At 67.3% G+C, this 14,785-nt stretch overlaps 2 protein-coding genes across 3 annotated transcripts; both read left to right on the top strand.

The window, feature by feature from the left end:
* The first annotated feature begins 4,142 nt into the window (after window positions 1-4,142).
* On the top strand, window positions 4,143-5,805 carry LOC125909086 (cysteine-rich protein 1). Its single transcript, XM_049611987.1, has 5 exons — window positions 4,143-4,253; window positions 5,153-5,247; window positions 5,322-5,379; window positions 5,490-5,536; window positions 5,657-5,805. The coding sequence occupies exons 1-4, from the start codon at window positions 4,214-4,216 to the stop codon at window positions 5,528-5,530; spliced, it is 234 nt and encodes a 77-aa protein (XP_049467944.1). The 5' UTR covers window positions 4,143-4,213; the 3' UTR covers window positions 5,531-5,536; window positions 5,657-5,805.
* Window positions 5,806-7,321: 1,516 nt separating this feature from the next.
* TEDC1 (tubulin epsilon and delta complex 1) lies at window positions 7,322-14,785 on the top strand. Of its 2 annotated transcripts, XM_049611986.1 has the most exons (8): window positions 7,322-8,343; window positions 8,440-8,518; window positions 9,089-9,309; window positions 9,575-9,730; window positions 10,842-10,940; window positions 13,365-13,451; window positions 13,848-14,015; window positions 14,119-14,785. In XM_049611986.1, exons 1-8 carry the CDS (start codon window positions 8,011-8,013, stop codon window positions 14,440-14,442), a joined length of 1,467 nt encoding a protein of 488 aa, XP_049467943.1. In that variant the 5' UTR covers window positions 7,322-8,010; the 3' UTR covers window positions 14,443-14,785. The 2 variants fall into 2 exon arrangements, with proteins under 2 accessions (XP_049467943.1, XP_049467942.1); XM_049611985.1 differs by having other exon boundaries at window positions 7,322-8,518.

Here is a 14,785-nt window from a genome sequence, read left to right as displayed (position 1 = left end):
GGGGGGGGGGGTCCCGGGGGACAAGCTGCTGAAAATAGGCCCTGGGAACGTCTGAGTGTCCGTGACTCAGCTGAGCCTGGGGGAGGGGGGGAGACCCTGGAGAGGGAGCCAGCAGTTGCCCTGGGGCATTTGGCCCTTCAGCCCTAGGAAGGGACATCCTTGTCCATATTGAGGAAGGGGCCTGGAGGCCAGGGCACGGGGTGGGGGCTTCAAGGATGGTGGGGGGAGGCCAGAGCAAGTGCCACAGAAAACAGCGGGAGAGAGTGCAGGGGTGCTGTCCAGCTTGAGGGGCAGAGCTTTCCCAGTGGGTGAGGGTGGCTGGCCCCAGGCAGGGACTCCTCAGTGGTCACTGGCTCTCAGGTGCCTGGAGCCCAGCACTGCTGTGGAGGTACATCGGGGTCCTCTTGGGAATCGTCCTGCAGGGCAACGTCCCTCCTGGTTCCCATCTGGGTCCCCAGCCAAGCTTGGGTGGTGCATGAACAGCCAAGGGCATGGGGGTGTGCAGACAGAAGGTGAACATGGCCTCAGCTGATGCACCCAGAGCCCCACAGCCGCCTCCCACAGGTCTTTGGGCCCCGGGGTGCCCTCGTGCTGTCCCTGTGCCAGGCAGGATGTTGTGGGCACAGAGGCAGCCTGGGGCAAGTGGCTGGGTTGCTCTGTGTTCCTGTCCTGGCCACTTTGTCCCTCATGCTCCAGACACAGCCCCTGTGCCTGCTGGTAGCACTAGGGGGCAAAGTGGGGGAAGGCTACACCTTGGGGTGTATCAGGGGGCTTACTGTGTCCTCCATTTGTTTGGGAAACAAATGCAAACAGCACCCCCAAAACAGTGGGGCAAGGGGTAGGCGGCTGAGCAAGGCAGATTTGGGTCTGGAACTGGCCCCTGGGCCAGGTCAGTGCCCCTCGCCCACAGGTGCCCCCTGAGCCAGGTGAGCTGATGGAAGTAGGATGTCTTGCACCTGGTGGGGCCCAGGTCTCCGGCGAGCTGTCAGGGCCCTGACCCGTACCCAGCCGAGCCTCAGACGGAGGCTGAGGTACAGACTCTGGGGGGAGGCACGATCTCCTCCAGGAGGTGTGGGCGGCAGCTGGTGCGGGGCTCCCATCCCCTCAGGTGGGCAAGATGGGTAGGGAGCCCAAGGGAATTGGAGGAGCATTGCCAGCCTGTGGCTGAAGATTTGAGAGGGTTCCAGCGAGCGTGTGTGTGTGTGTGTGTGTGTGTGTGTCTGTCTGATGTCTGGAAAAACTGCTGTGTACCAGTTAGAGGGCGAGGCACATGGCCCTTGGCTACTTTTGGCATTCCCCCCCCACCCCCGCCCCCGCCCCCGCAGCCCTGTGACCATGGCAACAGGAAATAACAGCAGAGAAAGCTAGCCGGAACCTCACCACCCCAGGGATGGTACTCTCTCATGCTCCCCCATGGTGGGAGGGGCTGGAGTCACAGCGTGTGGGTGGGGGGCATCCCAGGGGCAGGGTGGGTGGACAGGTGGGCAGAGCTGGCTCCTGGCCCCACCTGCCTGGAGCCTTAAGGTGGTGCTGTGGGCCGGACAGAAACCTGGGGAGGCAGCTGGGGTACCCGGACAAGTGCACTCACGCAGTGATGCCCGTGGGCACCAGGACAGAGGTGGGTGCTTCCGGGCTCCCTGTGGGGCTCACTGCACCCCTCTAGCACATCACCCTGGTAGGGGTGGAGGCAGCCCTGCCCTGGAGCCCCAGGCCTCCACCCAGCACATGCCGCACATCCATGCAGGGCAGTCTTCTCAGGAAGCTGCTGGTGCTACGAGCAACATGTGTGTGACCAGAGCCCCATGACCCACGGTGACGCCCCCCCCCCCCCCAACCAGTGGGCCTCGGGCCCTTCCCGCAGCCCCTGCCTCTCTGGGCCTCTCTGGCCTGTCTACATTTCTGTCCCCTGCTGTGTGTGTTTCTGTGCGCTCATCCCCCCCCCCCACCCTTGCTCTTCCCCATCCCGGCCTCTTTCCAGATCCCGGAGCCAGGAGATGAGGGAAGTCAGGATCCACCCTAGTGACCCTATCTGTCTGCAGCAGCATCTGGCGCAGGCCAGGGAGACACCAAAGGATGGGATGGGGGGGTGGAGGAGGTCGGGCTGGTGGCCTTACCTCTGGAAACCGTGCCCAAGTGCCCCAGCGCTGGGCAGGGAGGGCCACGGGCCCAGACGTGGCAGTGAGTGTGGAGGCTTCAAGGCTGGAGCAGGCCAGCATCGATGGGTGGGAGTCCGGGGCTCCGGTGGTGCGTGGTGTGCGCCCCCACTCCTGGGGGCAGCAGCCAGCCAGCCGCTGAGGGTTTAGCGATGTGGTGCAAGCCTTGCAGGCCCCAGGGCTCCCAGAGTCCCAGCCGGGGGCAGAACTGTGGTCTCAGAAAGGGGGTCTCGGGGAGGAGGGGGTGACGCAGGGAAGCATGAGGGGCAGGACGTGAGGGTGTGGGAGCTAGTGTGCCCTACTCACCGAGGGCTCACTCTGGAGGTGGCCTCCGTGGCCCTGCATCCCTGGCCGCTGCCACCCTTACCCCAAGCCAGGCCTCTTTTGGGGGGCAGAGGGCGGGCCCTGTGGGGTGCGGGTGGGGGCACCCATGGTTTCCCTCCTCCCTCCCAGTGCCAGGCCGGAGGCCTATGGTGGGGAGGTGGGCTTCAGGGAGGGTGATGTTGGAGTCGCTGAGTGCCTGTGGGGAGGCCAGGAGCCCCTGGGTCCTGTCAGAGGATGGTCTCCAGCCCCTTCCAAGAAGATGGGGCCTGGATAGGCCCAGGGTGGTTTGGTGTTGAGAGATGGGTGTGTCAGCAGATGAGGAGGAGGGTGGTAGCCTAAGGGAGGGACATGGGCAACCCGGAGAAAGGGAGGAAGGGTGGGGCGCTGGGGGGCCGGGGCGGGGGGAGGGGCTGGGGCGCTGGGGGTCCTGAGGTCTTGGACGTCGGGGCCAAGGCGGGGAGGGGGCTGCAGCGCTGGGGGGCCAAGGGGCTGGGGCCTCGACAGGGGGCTGGAGCTTAGCTGAGGAGCCAAGAAACTGGGTGTGGCCCGGGGGAGGATCCGCTGAGCAGGCAGAGGGGACAGGCCCCCTTCCCCCGCCCCCAGCAGAGAGGACTGTGGCCAGGGTGCCAGTGGCCAGGAGGGAATGGCCTAGCGGGCAGGGACTTCCTAAGGGGACATGGAGGCCGGGACCCCAGCCAGGCTGAAGCCTAGGTCTGGGCTGAAAGGCGGCTGGGAGACCCCACCAGCCCCCTGGACACTTCCCACTCCCAGGGTGGGTGGAGTAGGACGGTCTCCACCTGGCACCGGCCCGCACTTGCCCTGGGCGTAGGACTTGAACCACTCCCGTCGTGCGCTCTCGTGCTCTTCCCGCAGAGATAAGGAGCCCTTCCGGCAGAGATGCCCTGTGCGTGGCCGCGCCCACCCCCGCGCTCACACTGGTCACTGTTACCGCGGAGGGGAGGGAGGGGACGTCCCGTCTCGAAGTCCCCTCTTCCAAATTTCCCGGGCTGCTGTCCAATGGACTTCCCAGGCAGCGGCGGGGGTGGAGGGCTCGCAGAGGCCGGGATGTCCCTTGGGCGTGGGGGGCTGGGGAGGGGTGGGCGTCCTAGCTCCGCGTGTGATGAAGGCCGGAGGGGAGATTCACGGGGGGAGGGGCTACAAGGCTGAGACGTCGCTGGTCCCCAACCCTCTGTCTGGGAGAGGGTCGGGTCAAAGTGTGTGGGGAGAAGGAAGTCCGCACACGCTGGTTTGCATCTATTTGCATTTTATCGGTGACTCCCTGGATCCCAGCTATCTGGGGCTCGGAGGACTGGTGTCGGAGGACTGGGGACAGGGGCTGGGCCGCTGGGGGGCCGGGGCTTCCTGGCCCTGGGGAGCCCCTTCCCTAGATCCTGGACCCTGGGCAAGGGGCGGGGCAGTAGCCCCCGGAGGAGCCCCGCCCCTTCAGCGCATCCCCAGGGATCCCGTGCGCTCCTTGAACCGCCCCCCTACCCCGTCGTCGGTTAGGCCTGATGCTGCCTGAAGGCGGGGGTGGACCAGATGACCTTTCTTGGCTGGTTGGCCTGGAATCCAAGTCCACGGGTCCAAATCCTGGACTCAGGGGGCGGGGCTCGAGGGGCAGGTCCCAAAGGGGCGGGGTCTTGGGGTCCCTGAAAGGCGCACACCCCGCGGGACCCACCCAGTCCGGCTCTCCTGTCTGCTCCCGACCGGTCGTTCACGCCTGACCCCTTGCCGCCATGCCCAAGTGCCCCAAGTGCGACAAGGAAGTGTACTTTGGTGAGCGCACCCCTCCCGCCCCCCGCCCCCCGCCCCGGCCCACTCCCGGCCGGGACCGCGGTGCACCCAGGGACTACGAACAGGGCTTCTCCGGAGGGCTGGGCGCGCTGGGGACCCTGGGGCAGCGTGCCGGGAGCCCACACTTCAGCCCTGCCGGCGACGGCTTGGGTATGCGGATCAGGACCCCTGTGTGGGGTGGCCCGAGGTCTCTGCTGATTCGGCGTCTCTGGCCCGCTCTCTTTCCTTCGGTCCGGCTGGGTCTCCCCGATTCTGGGTTCCCCCTTCTCTGGGTCTCCCTGACTCTGGGACTCCCCGTCGCTGGATCTCCCCAACCGTCCCGTTCCCCCTCGGCGCGCCCTGGGCGGGGACCGCGCCGCCAAGGAAGAAACGCTGCGCTCTGGCCGCCCCTCCCATAGCTAAGTAGAAACAGACGCGGAAACCGGCGCCCGGGGCGCGATCCCGGGCGCGCTCACACCCCGGGTGCCGCCTCCCTGCCCCGCGCCCCGGGGCCCCCCCAGGAGAGAGGCGGGAGGAAGTGGGAAGGGTCTCCCCCGCCTTCGCCCCGGAGAAGGGCGCCTGCAGGCCCCATCTCCGACCACCCCCGCAGGTCACCCAGGCCCCCCACCCTGGCCCTGGAGGCTTCTTCCTGCAGCTCCACGCAGCGCCCCCTGCCGTTTGTTTGGCTGGACACGCCTAGGGGACTGGGGGTGCCCCTCCCCACCCACGGGCACGGAGGCCAGCTGAGACCCTGGGTGGGCCACCAGGCGGGCTGGGTGAGACCATGAGCAGAAGGAGCTGGAGAAGGCTGTCACTTTAGGCTGTTATGTTAGCAGACGGGTGTGCCCTGTGGCCCCAGAGCAATGTCTTACAGTAGGGGAGGGGTGTATGTACCTCTGCAGCCGAACGGGTGACCTCTCTGGGGAAGGACTGGCACCGGCCTTGCCTGAAGTGTGAGAAATGCGGAAAGACGCTGACATCGGGGGGCCACGCTGAGGTAGGTGGGGCCCGGAGGGCAGTGGCGGGCGCAGGGTGAGGGGTGACAGCCCCTCATGGCCCTTGTTTTTGCAGCATGAAGGCAAGCCCTACTGCAACCACCCCTGCTACGCCGCCATGTTCGGGCCCAAAGGTACGCTTCCTACGCATGGCCCCTGAGCTGCCTTCCGCCTCCCCCCAGCCTCCCCAGCACCTCCCCCCCCCCCCCCCAACCTGGTAACCTGCCTACTCTTTTCTCTGCAGGCTTTGGGCGGGGTGGCGCTGAGAGTCACACTTTCAAATAAACCCAGGTACACCCCCATCCCCCAGCGCAGACCCTCAGGCCTTCGGGATGGTCCCTGCACTCCCGGGTGAGGCCTGACTGCTCACTGGACCTGCACTCACTTCTGTCCTCTGACCTCTCTGCACAGGTCGTGGAAACGCTGTCCCTGGCTGTCCACTGGGCCACTGCCCTTCCAGGCCGATTCCAGGCCTTATCCCCAGGCACCCGGGGCTCCCCTGTAGTCTCCCTTGCCCTCAATAAAGCTGAGCACTCAGAAGCCATGCCTCTGTGTGTGTGTGTGTGTGTGTGTGTGTGTGTGTGTGTGTGTGTACATGCCCGCAGAGTGAACTGACAGGGTGACAGGGGGATGGTTCAAGGGAGCCGCCGCTGGGGGTTCTGACTCCTGGCCCTGCCAGGAGCCCTGCTCTTCCTGCTGTGCTGTTCCCCGGGGCTGCCACAAGGCTGAAGCTTCCTCTGCAAGGCAGGTGGCTGGCCACCCTGGAAGGCCCCGTGGTGGCTCAGCTCCCCAGCTCCCAGGCCCCCTAATGCCCCCTCGGTTCAGGGATGGGGCTAAGGGTGGGTCAACAGGTCAGCGGGAACATGAGGCCTGGTAGTCGGTTGATGGTGGCCACAGGGTGAATCAGCTGTGCTCAAGCTGGTTCCGTTTTTCGAGAAGCTTTCGGGGCCTTGTGGTGGGGAGTCCTCGCCTGCTCTCTCCACTTCCTGCCCACCCTTGTCTCCATTCCCCACCTGCCTTGGTGGACCAGGCCAGCCACGTTCCTGCAGGGGCATCTGCCTGGACAGCACCGCCCCTCTTTTTGTACACCCTCCCTCCAGAGTAGCAAGTAGCCAGCGGCCAAGTGGGGAATTTGAGGACTAGCTGGGCAGTGGATAGTTGGGGGCTTTCTGGAAATGCCCATGTCAGTTCTGGCAGCAGCTGCAGACTGGACCACACTTGGAGCCCTCCTCATTACCCCCACTGGCCATTCAGTCTCCAGTCCTGGCAGAGGGCCACCGCTCCCAGGCCTTGGCCCTACCCAGGCCTTGCAGGGCTGAGCTGGACGGGCTGTTGGGGGCCTCAAGGGCTTCGTGTAGGGTGTGTGTGTGTGTGTGTGTTGGGGGGGGGGCGTTGTTGGGTGGCTCACAGAGCACCAAAGGGTGGGAGCCATAGTGCATCTGGTGGGGAGGGGGTGGGAGAGAACAGATGGTGCTAAGGTGAGGCGGGGTTTCTCAGCACAGTGGAAGGGTGGGGGCTGGGGCTGAATCTGAGATTCAGCAGTGTCTTGTGCCACAGTGAGGAGTGGGGGTACCCCGGAAAATCTGGGCCAAGTGCTGGGGGGGGGGGCAGCGCTGCCCCCGTGTAGCCCACAGCCAGGTGGGACAGTTGAAGGGATGAGGCCTGCCGCCAGAGGGGGCCTGACCAGACCAGGACGCAGGAGAGCACTTCAGGTGGCACACTCAGAGAGAAGACCCACTGGGCTGGGCGGGTGGCTCAGGGGTGTGGTCTTTATTTTGATGGCCGCAGGGCGCTACGCCTGGCTCAGCAGAGTGGCCTGCCTGCGGGACCCGGCGCGGCGAAGCTGGGGGACCGGCAGTAGTGTCCCCTCCCGCGGGGCAGGTGACCGGCTCCGCGACGGTGTGTGGGGTGGGGATGGAACACAGGCCAAGGAGCGGGCCGCGCGGGAGAGAGGGAGGAGGGCAAAGGTGGGTACCTGGGGCGCCGGACCCGCCGCCGACGCACTTCCTGCGGGCGTGGCCCCCGCCGGGGGGTGGGGGGGAGGTGGAGGAAGCGTAGGAGGGTGGCGTGGGCAGGGCGAGGATCGGAGGGCTGGTGGCTCTGTCCTCCCGACCTCTTCGCTGAGGTGTAATTCACGTGCCACACGTACAAAATTCGCCCGTGCCGTCCGTCAGCTCTAACCGATGTGCAGGGTTCTACAGCCGCCCCGCGTGCCCGCGCGCGCCACCTGCTGTGTGGGGCGTTTCCTACGCGCACCGTGGACACGCGACAGCGCTGCGCGCCCGGCGCCTTTCACGGGCGTCCGTGTGCACCGCCGGGCTCTGGGACCGCGGGCGAGCGCTTCGCTGCCCTCCCTGGCACCGCGTCCTCGGCCGCTCCTATGCGGCGGCGGAAGGAGACTTCCTGGGTGCAGAACAGCGAGGCCGGGAGGACCGGGCCGGGGTCCGGGTGTAGGTTTGGGGTGGGAAGGGGGCCGCCCGCATCCCGCGGGAACCCCTGGAGAGCGGGCCGGCCGGGCTCGCGGAGGCACAGGGACGCCCGCGAGGGTCGGCGGCGCCTGGCTGCGTTGCGCTCCCGGCCGCAGGGGGCGGCCGCAGCGCGGCCCAAAGCCCTCCGCGGGTTGCTAGGCTGCCATTTGGCGCTAAGATGGGTGAGGCGCTGATTGGTGGGGTCTGGACGAGGCGGGTGTCGGGTGTCGCAGCGACTGGGCCACAAAAAGAGTACCCCGGAGCTGCCGTCGCCAATTGGCCCCGAGAGCACCGGAAATGCCTGCGCACTGGACAGAAGAGACTGCACTCAAAGGCCGGGGGCACCGCTCATTGGGCCGACGCTGGAGGCGTGTCTCGACCCGTTGGGTGATTGGGCGTGGGCCTAGCAGAGACGGCACCGGCGCGGTGATTGGACGCTGGGACACAGCGGCCGCGGCGCGCAATCCGAGGAAAGTCAGTGCAAGCTGCATGGGACGGCGGCGGCGCAGGGTGGACCGGGGAGCCGCGGTCGGGGCCTTGCCCGAGGCCATCGCCGCGCTGAGTCGGACGCTGCCCGCTGGGCCCAGCCCCGAGATCTTCCGCCGCGCCAAGTTCGACCGTCCGGAGGCGGTGAGGCCCGCGGGGCAGGGGGCCGGGTCGGCAGGAGCCGGGGAAGACGCGGGGTGGCGGCCGGCCCAGCTGACTGTCGCTCTTCGATCCCCGCAGGCCCCGGCGCTCTGGCAGCTGCTCTTTCGCGTACTCTCGCCGCTGTCAGCCGACGGCGCCTCGGCGTCCCCAGCCCAGGGTAAGCCCCGCTCCGGCGAGGCCCTGGCTCCGCCCACTCACGCAAGTCCCGCCCCGTTAATCACTCCCCAGAGTGAGGCTCGCCCGATGGGCCCTGGCTCCTCCCACTCGCCTCGCGAGGTCCCTCTCCTGCAAGTCCCCCTAAACGGCTAGCCCCGCCCCCTACAAGCCCCGCCCAGGTGGGTCATTGCCCCGCCCACCCACCAGGGGCCGTCCAACTCACGCAAGCCCCTCCCCGGTCAAGCGCGTCCCAACAGTAAGCCACAACCTGTTGGCCTTCGCTCCTCCCACTCACATCACGAGGTCCGCCTCCTGTAAAGTCCCAAACTGGTTAGCCCCGCCCCCCTGGCAAGCCCCGCCTCAGGCGGGTCCCGGCTTCACCCAGTCCACCACGCTCCCAGCTCTGGCAAAGCCCCGCCCACCTCCTAAGCCGTGACCCCATTAGCCTTGGCTCTCTCATCCTGTAAGTCCCCCGATTGTCCCCTCCTAAACCTGGCCTCTGCTTGGGGGTCATGCGGGGGCCCCTAGAAGGTCTGGTGGCGCACTCCTAATGGGTGGCCTCCCTGAGCAGGCGAACCCCCATCTACAGAGGCCCAAGTCCGAGCGGTGAAGTCCGAGCTGCGCTCCCAGGGCTTCCCCAGGCGGGCGCTGGCACAGCTCCCTGAGGACGGCTCCCAGGGCAGTCGCGAGCTCCTGCTGGCCTTGGCCTGGCTTCTGGCCCGCGGGCCCCTGCTCGAGCGGCTGCTGGCCCAGACCCGCGTGCGGCTGGGCGACGAGATACCCCTGTGCGAGGTGGGTGTGGGGTGAGAGGGAACGGGGCCGGATCCTGGCTGGGACCCTGGATGCAGCCTGGGACAGCCCTGTGGGGGGCGGTGTCACCCTCTCCACTGCTCTCTCCTCCTCCCCTGCCCTTCCCTTGGGGGCAGTATTGGGTGTGTGCTCACTGGACGTGGGTGTGTGGCACCCCCGAGGACCATGGCACTCATTCCAGGGGCCTCTTTTCCTGGGGTCTCCGCTGGGGGCGTGGGAGCAGGGCGTGACCCTTGTCCCTCTCTAGTGTGAAGCCCTGGCCAGGCCTGGCCCCCCTGTACCCCATGTGGAAGCTGATGGCCCTGTGGACATACGCCACTTGCAGTGGCTGATGGGAAAGCTGCGGTTCCAGTGGCGGAAGCTGATCACCAGTCAGCAGGAGCAGTGTGCCCTCCTGGGCAAGGTACTGTCACTGGGGACTGTCCCCCGGGGACACTTACTGTCCATACTACAGGCTGGAGCCTGGCCTTTGACTGGATGTGGCCCTTCCCAAGCCTGGCTGGGAGCTGACTGGTTGGCCACTGCCCTGTGGTGGCCCAGAGCCTGAGCCCAGGGCTCCAGGTGGTCCAGGAGGGGTCACAGGGCAGGTGGAGCTAGGCATCACTGGGGCCAGGAGCCTGTGGGGTTGACTTTCCTGTGCCCGGAAGTCATCAGAGGCCTCAGACTGTGTCTCTGAGCCACGAAGTAGGCTCTGGGTGCTGTGGGAGCCGCTGCTGCCTGGGCATGTTTTGGGAAGGAAGGTACCCCCTCCTTCTGCCACATCCTGGGTGGAGGCTGATGGGCAGCGGGCAGCTTCTGTAGAGTTCCTGAAGGCCACTAAGGCTCAGCTGTGGGGCACAGGTCACCCTTACAGGTCCAGTGCAAAACCTGGGCTGAGAGGGGGTTGGGCGGGGGGCCTCAGACTCCCACCGATGTAGGGCTCCTGGATGCTGGGACCCCCCCACCCTGCACGTCTGCCCCCCGCAGGGGACCTGTTCATCCCTCAGCTCTTCTCGGGAGCTGTGTCGCTCTGGCTCGGACTGGGCTCCTGGCACTCCTCCTGCTTGGGACATGGCCACGAGTGACCTCCGTGATGCCTTGGGGCCGGGCCTTGCTGGGAAGCCTTCCCTGTCCCCCAGGTCCAGACAGTCACTCTGTGTCCTTGCCGTTGTCTTCGCTGGATCTCCTAGCCTGTCCAGAGGCTGCTTCTCCCACCACACGGACCTGGCAGTCAGTGAGCTTAGAAGCAGGGATGCCCGATTCCAGTTCCGCCACACCCCTGGGAACTGGGCAGGATGGGGAACCTGTAGGCGGCGCTGCCCATACCCCACTCTCTGCAGGAGCCTCCTGCAGGGCCCAGGGCCGGCTCCCCAGCGGTGCTGACTATTGTCCTGAGCCTGACCCTGGCCTGCCCTGACCACCTCGGCCAGGCATGGCCCATTTCCTTGTCTGCGAGGCAGGCCCCCAAAGCCTCACCTGGAGCTGGGAGAGGCGCCCCTTCCTACTCAGCCTGGGGTTCACGCTGCCTGTTTCAGATCCACTCATATACCCGCGGCTGCCACAGTGACCGCAGCCTTGGCCACCTGTCTGTTGCTGAGACCGAGCTGCTCAGGGACGCGGAGGGCGGCCAGCAGGTGAGGGCTGGTGCGTGTCGGTGCCGTAGGACTGCAGACGGCGTGAGGTGGTGGGGGTCGAGGTGGGGAGGGTCCTGGGCGGGAGGACCCAGGCGACCGGCTTTGAGCTGTGGGTGACTGCCCCACTCCCCATCTTGCTGGTGGGGGGTCCCAGACATGTCCTCAGGGCCTCCCCCAGCTCCCAGACCATCCGGTGTTGCAGAAATCCAGGCCACGTGGCCGTGTGTGTGCGTGTGGCTGGGCACGGTTAGCGAGAGAGGGGGGCTGGTCTAGCATGCCTCATCCTTTGCTGACTTTCTTTTCAGGAGGCCCCCGTCGGTCATTATTGTTTCCTTCCCTCAGGCTGGCATGGCCAGGACGTCCTGGGACAGGCCCAGGGCTGGCTGTCACTTGACGGTTGGGCTCTGGCTGCTCCAGAGTGTGAGGCTGGCACTGTCCAGCCTGGGGGGGCACTTGGCCAGGCAGGTGGGCTGAGGCTCAGGGCTGGTGTGGCCCCTCTTTCCAGGCCCAGCGGACCCCAGCTCGGGAGTTGTGTGCTTTCAGAGAGTTGTGCCTCCCTTTGTGGGGCTGGGGCAGCCACCGGCGGGGGGGGGGGGGGGTGCTTGCCAGGCCTGCAGTCCTGGCCAGCACCTGGCCAGCCCTCCCAGGCAGGGCTGCGCTCGTTCTCTGGAAGTGCTGAGGCGGTTATCTTGGCGACCTGAGGTGCCCTCGGCAAGGTCCCCTTTTACGGGTGACTCAGCGAGGCCCAGGCTTCCTGCCCTTGGTCCCTCTGGGTTGGAGCAGGGCTGAGGCTGCGCCAGCTTCAGCCAGATGTGGCCTGGGGCCCCGGTCTCTGTGGTGGTGGTGGGTGGGAGCCCGTGGCGCCCCCCCCCCCCCCCGCCCTTGAAGCTGGGGCGTGCGGGCGCCTCTGGACTGCAGACGGCATGAGGTCATTGGGGGTCACGGTTGGCTTCCTCCCGAGGTTTCTGGAGGGGTTGCTGGCAGAAGCCCGGATCGGTGTACCCAAAGAGCCCGCACTCTTGGGATGGGTCCCAGAAGCTTCTGGAGTGATCTATGGTTGCTGTGTGAGTGGCCAGGCGTGCTGCGGAGTAGCTGGACAGTGAGCATGTTGGTTACTGGCCGGGCCTGCAGCCCTTCTCATGTCCCTGTGCCTCCCCGCCTGCCCTGGCCACAGCGCAGTGGGGTGCGGCGGGGAGGTGGCTGCCTCAGGAGACTCCGGCACGGGGCCTGCACGTGGGGGGACAGTGGGGGCGTGTTGCCTCTTCCTGCTGTGCCTGCCCCTCTTCCCATAGCCTGGGAGGTGGGGAGCACCTGGGGACCGTTCCACATTCACTGTGCGTATGCGTCCAGGGACGTGGGTGCACCTGGCACCCTCTGGGCTCCAGGCCGTGCTCCCCCGGGCCCACAGAGTGGTTCTCTCTGTGCCTGGCTTTACAGCGATGGGCTGGGTCCTTGGCTTGGCATCCAAGGGCGCTCCCCACCTGACCTCCGGACCCCTGGAGCCCCAGGTTCCTGCTGCAGCAGCAAGCAGTCCCCTGGTGGCCCGGCTGGCAGCCTGTTTGCTGTTTGCAGGGGCAGAGCAGGGGTCCCTTCCCGGCCAGGGGAGACCCTGGGTCACGGGTGCCTGTCGTACAGGGCCTGTGCACTGGCCCTCCGTGAGCGGTGGCTTGTCAGAGCTCTTGTGTGGCCACCGTGCTCTGGCCCTTTGTCCTGGCCTCAGAGCGTGCTGCTGCGTTCCCGGGAAGCCCGGTGCACCTGTCTTCCGGAAGGAGCAGTGCCCGTGGCCTGGATGGTAGGCTGGTGGCTGCCTTCAGAGAGGGGCCACAGCAGGTGCAGGCCTGTGGCTTCCTGAGGGGGCAGCGGGGGCGGGATGGAGCGGGTTGGGGGGGAGGAGGCCTCAACAGCACCTCCCCGGTCGGTGGGCCCCCTGGTGGTGGAGGCCGAGGCTGGGGCAGGTGCTGCTGCGCTCCAGCGCGCGGCCACATGTTCCTGCGGGGTCTGCAGGTTTGGGGCTGCGTGAGGCGGGCAGGGGGCCGTGCGGGGTGCAGCTGGGGCCTGCATGCCGGTGCCCAGGCCCAGCCTCCGCCCTGCCTTCCTGAGGTTATACAGAGGGTTTCCCGCCCCGAGAGCCTGGCAGGCTGCCCCTTCTGGGACCTCCTCATCTGCCTACAGCCTCCCGGGTGCAGCCCCCCAGTCAGTGAGGGATGTGGGGCAGAGGTCCCGAGTCGACGCTTGGGCTCAGCCCCTGACCCTGTGGGGACGGTGGGTGTCTCCGAGGCCCCAGCCTGGAGGTGGGGCTGCCGCAGGGGGGCGGCTCTGCCATTGCGGGGCCAGGGGGACTGGTGAGCACGGTGGTCGGGTGCTCGGGGCTGGGGGTCCCAGGTGGGGTTCTGACCCGGCCACGGTTTATGGTCTGCTTTGCAGCTGCTTCAGAGGCTGGAGAGCGAGAATGTGCGCCTGGAGGCAGCCCTGCGTTGGAGGCGCCGGGAGCTGGTCTTCTGGCGGTGGATGGTGTGACTGGCTCCCCTCCCTGTCCCGGCCTTGACCACGGCAGCCCCGGGGTGGGGGCGCCTTCCTAGTTCTCGGACAGGAAGAGGAGGTTGGGGGAGGCCACAGACACACGCAGCCACCAAGCTGGCTTTGCAGGCCGGCTGGCTCTGAGTCTCTGCCTCTTTGCGGATGTCTGTCTGTCCGTCACCTACCCTGCCCAGCTGCTGGGGAGCCCAGACTCCTCAGGGGTCCACAAGTCTGGGGGCGTCCCTGGCTTCCAGCTCACTGTGCCACCGGGGGGGGGGGTGGTCGCTGCCCCCGGGCCTCTATGCCCTCTGTCCCCCGTTGGCTGAGGGGCTGGACCTGTGGTCGAGGCCCGGACAAGCTGCCTGCCACTCACTTGGTCTCTCTCCGCAGGACACAGTCCTGGGCACCTGCCCTCCAGAGGCCTCGCAGCCCACGTTTGTGCCGCGGATCCCCGAGCGGGGGGCTGGCGAGTGGGAGCTGGTGGCCCGCGAGCTGCAGGCCCTACAGGAGGAGTTGCGGGGAGCCGCGGAGCCCCGGCGGGCAGCCTGGGAGGCCAGGGTGAGGGCTGGGGGCTGGTGTTGGGGCCGAGGGGGCCCGAAGGCCGTGTCCTGGGCAGGATGTGGCCGCCCCTGGTTCACGAGCTGCCGTCTGCCCCGTGCAGGTTGGAGGCTGGGGGCCCGAGTGGAGTGCGGTGCAGCGGGCCTCACGGGAGGCCGTGGGACTCGAGCTGGCAGCTCTTCAGCGGGCCTGGGAGCGAGGTGGGGCCGCAGCCCAGCCCCACGGGCCCTGCCGGCTGGTGAAGAGTGACGCCGGAGCCTCGGGGGGCCCAGGCCTGCGGGCGGCCCAGGTGATTGAGGTGCTGAGGAGCCGGGAGGCCTGCCTGGAGGCAGTGCTGTGCCAGCTGCAGAGACAGTGTCGGCAGGAACTGGCCAGGCTGGCGGGAGCCCTGCCCGGCCTCATCTGGATCTTGCCACCCGGTCGTTGAGGCCCTGTGCCCGCCTAGAGGGGGACCTGCCCTGACCTGCCCTGGTTGGGCCTCGGAGGGGCAGATTTCAGGGTGGTGGCGGGGACGACGCAGACACAGGGCCCCAGGCATGGTCTCCCTGAGCCCTGGGGCTGTCCCCACCTGGGGCAGAGCCCAGCCCCTTGGCTAGTAATACTGGGGGCAGGCATGACAGGCCCAGTGTGGAGTCCATGGGCCTTCAGGACCAAGAGAGGACCCAGAAATAAGTCGTAGAGACCTCTCTGCAGGGGTGAGGCTCCGTTCTGGCCCTCCCACTGCCACCCTTCCGGGTTCCTCTCTGGGGCAGGTTGGGGAGGGTCCGGTC

Source organism: Panthera uncia (assembly GCF_023721935.1).
Source record: "Panthera uncia isolate 11264 chromosome B3 unlocalized genomic scaffold, Puncia_PCG_1.0 HiC_scaffold_1, whole genome shotgun sequence".
Lineage (NCBI taxonomy): Eukaryota > Metazoa > Chordata > Mammalia > Carnivora > Felidae > Panthera > Panthera uncia.
This window is presented reverse-complemented; position numbering and strand designations above follow the sequence as displayed.

Excerpts from the sequence above, each read along its gene's own strand:
- LOC125909086 (XM_049611987.1), top strand. The coding sequence starts at position 4,214 with ATGCCCAAGTGCCCCAAGTGCGACAAGGAAGTGTACTTTG. Across the intron at positions 4,254-5,152 it reads CGACAAGGAAGTGTACTTTG|CCGAACGGGTGACCTCTCTG; the intron begins GTGAGCGCACCC and ends GTACCTCTGCAG. Across the intron at positions 5,380-5,489 it reads CGCCATGTTCGGGCCCAAAG|GCTTTGGGCGGGGTGGCGCT; the intron begins GTACGCTTCCTA and ends TTTTCTCTGCAG.
- TEDC1 (XM_049611985.1), top strand. The coding sequence starts at position 8,011 with ATGCCTGCGCACTGGACAGAAGAGACTGCACTCAAAGGCCGGGGGCAC. Across the intron at positions 9,731-10,841 it reads AGTGTGCCCTCCTGGGCAAG|ATCCACTCATATACCCGCGG; the intron begins GTACTGTCACTG and ends TGCCTGTTTCAG. Across the intron at positions 13,452-13,847 it reads TGGTCTTCTGGCGGTGGATG|GACACAGTCCTGGGCACCTG; the intron begins GTGTGACTGGCT and ends CTCTCTCCGCAG.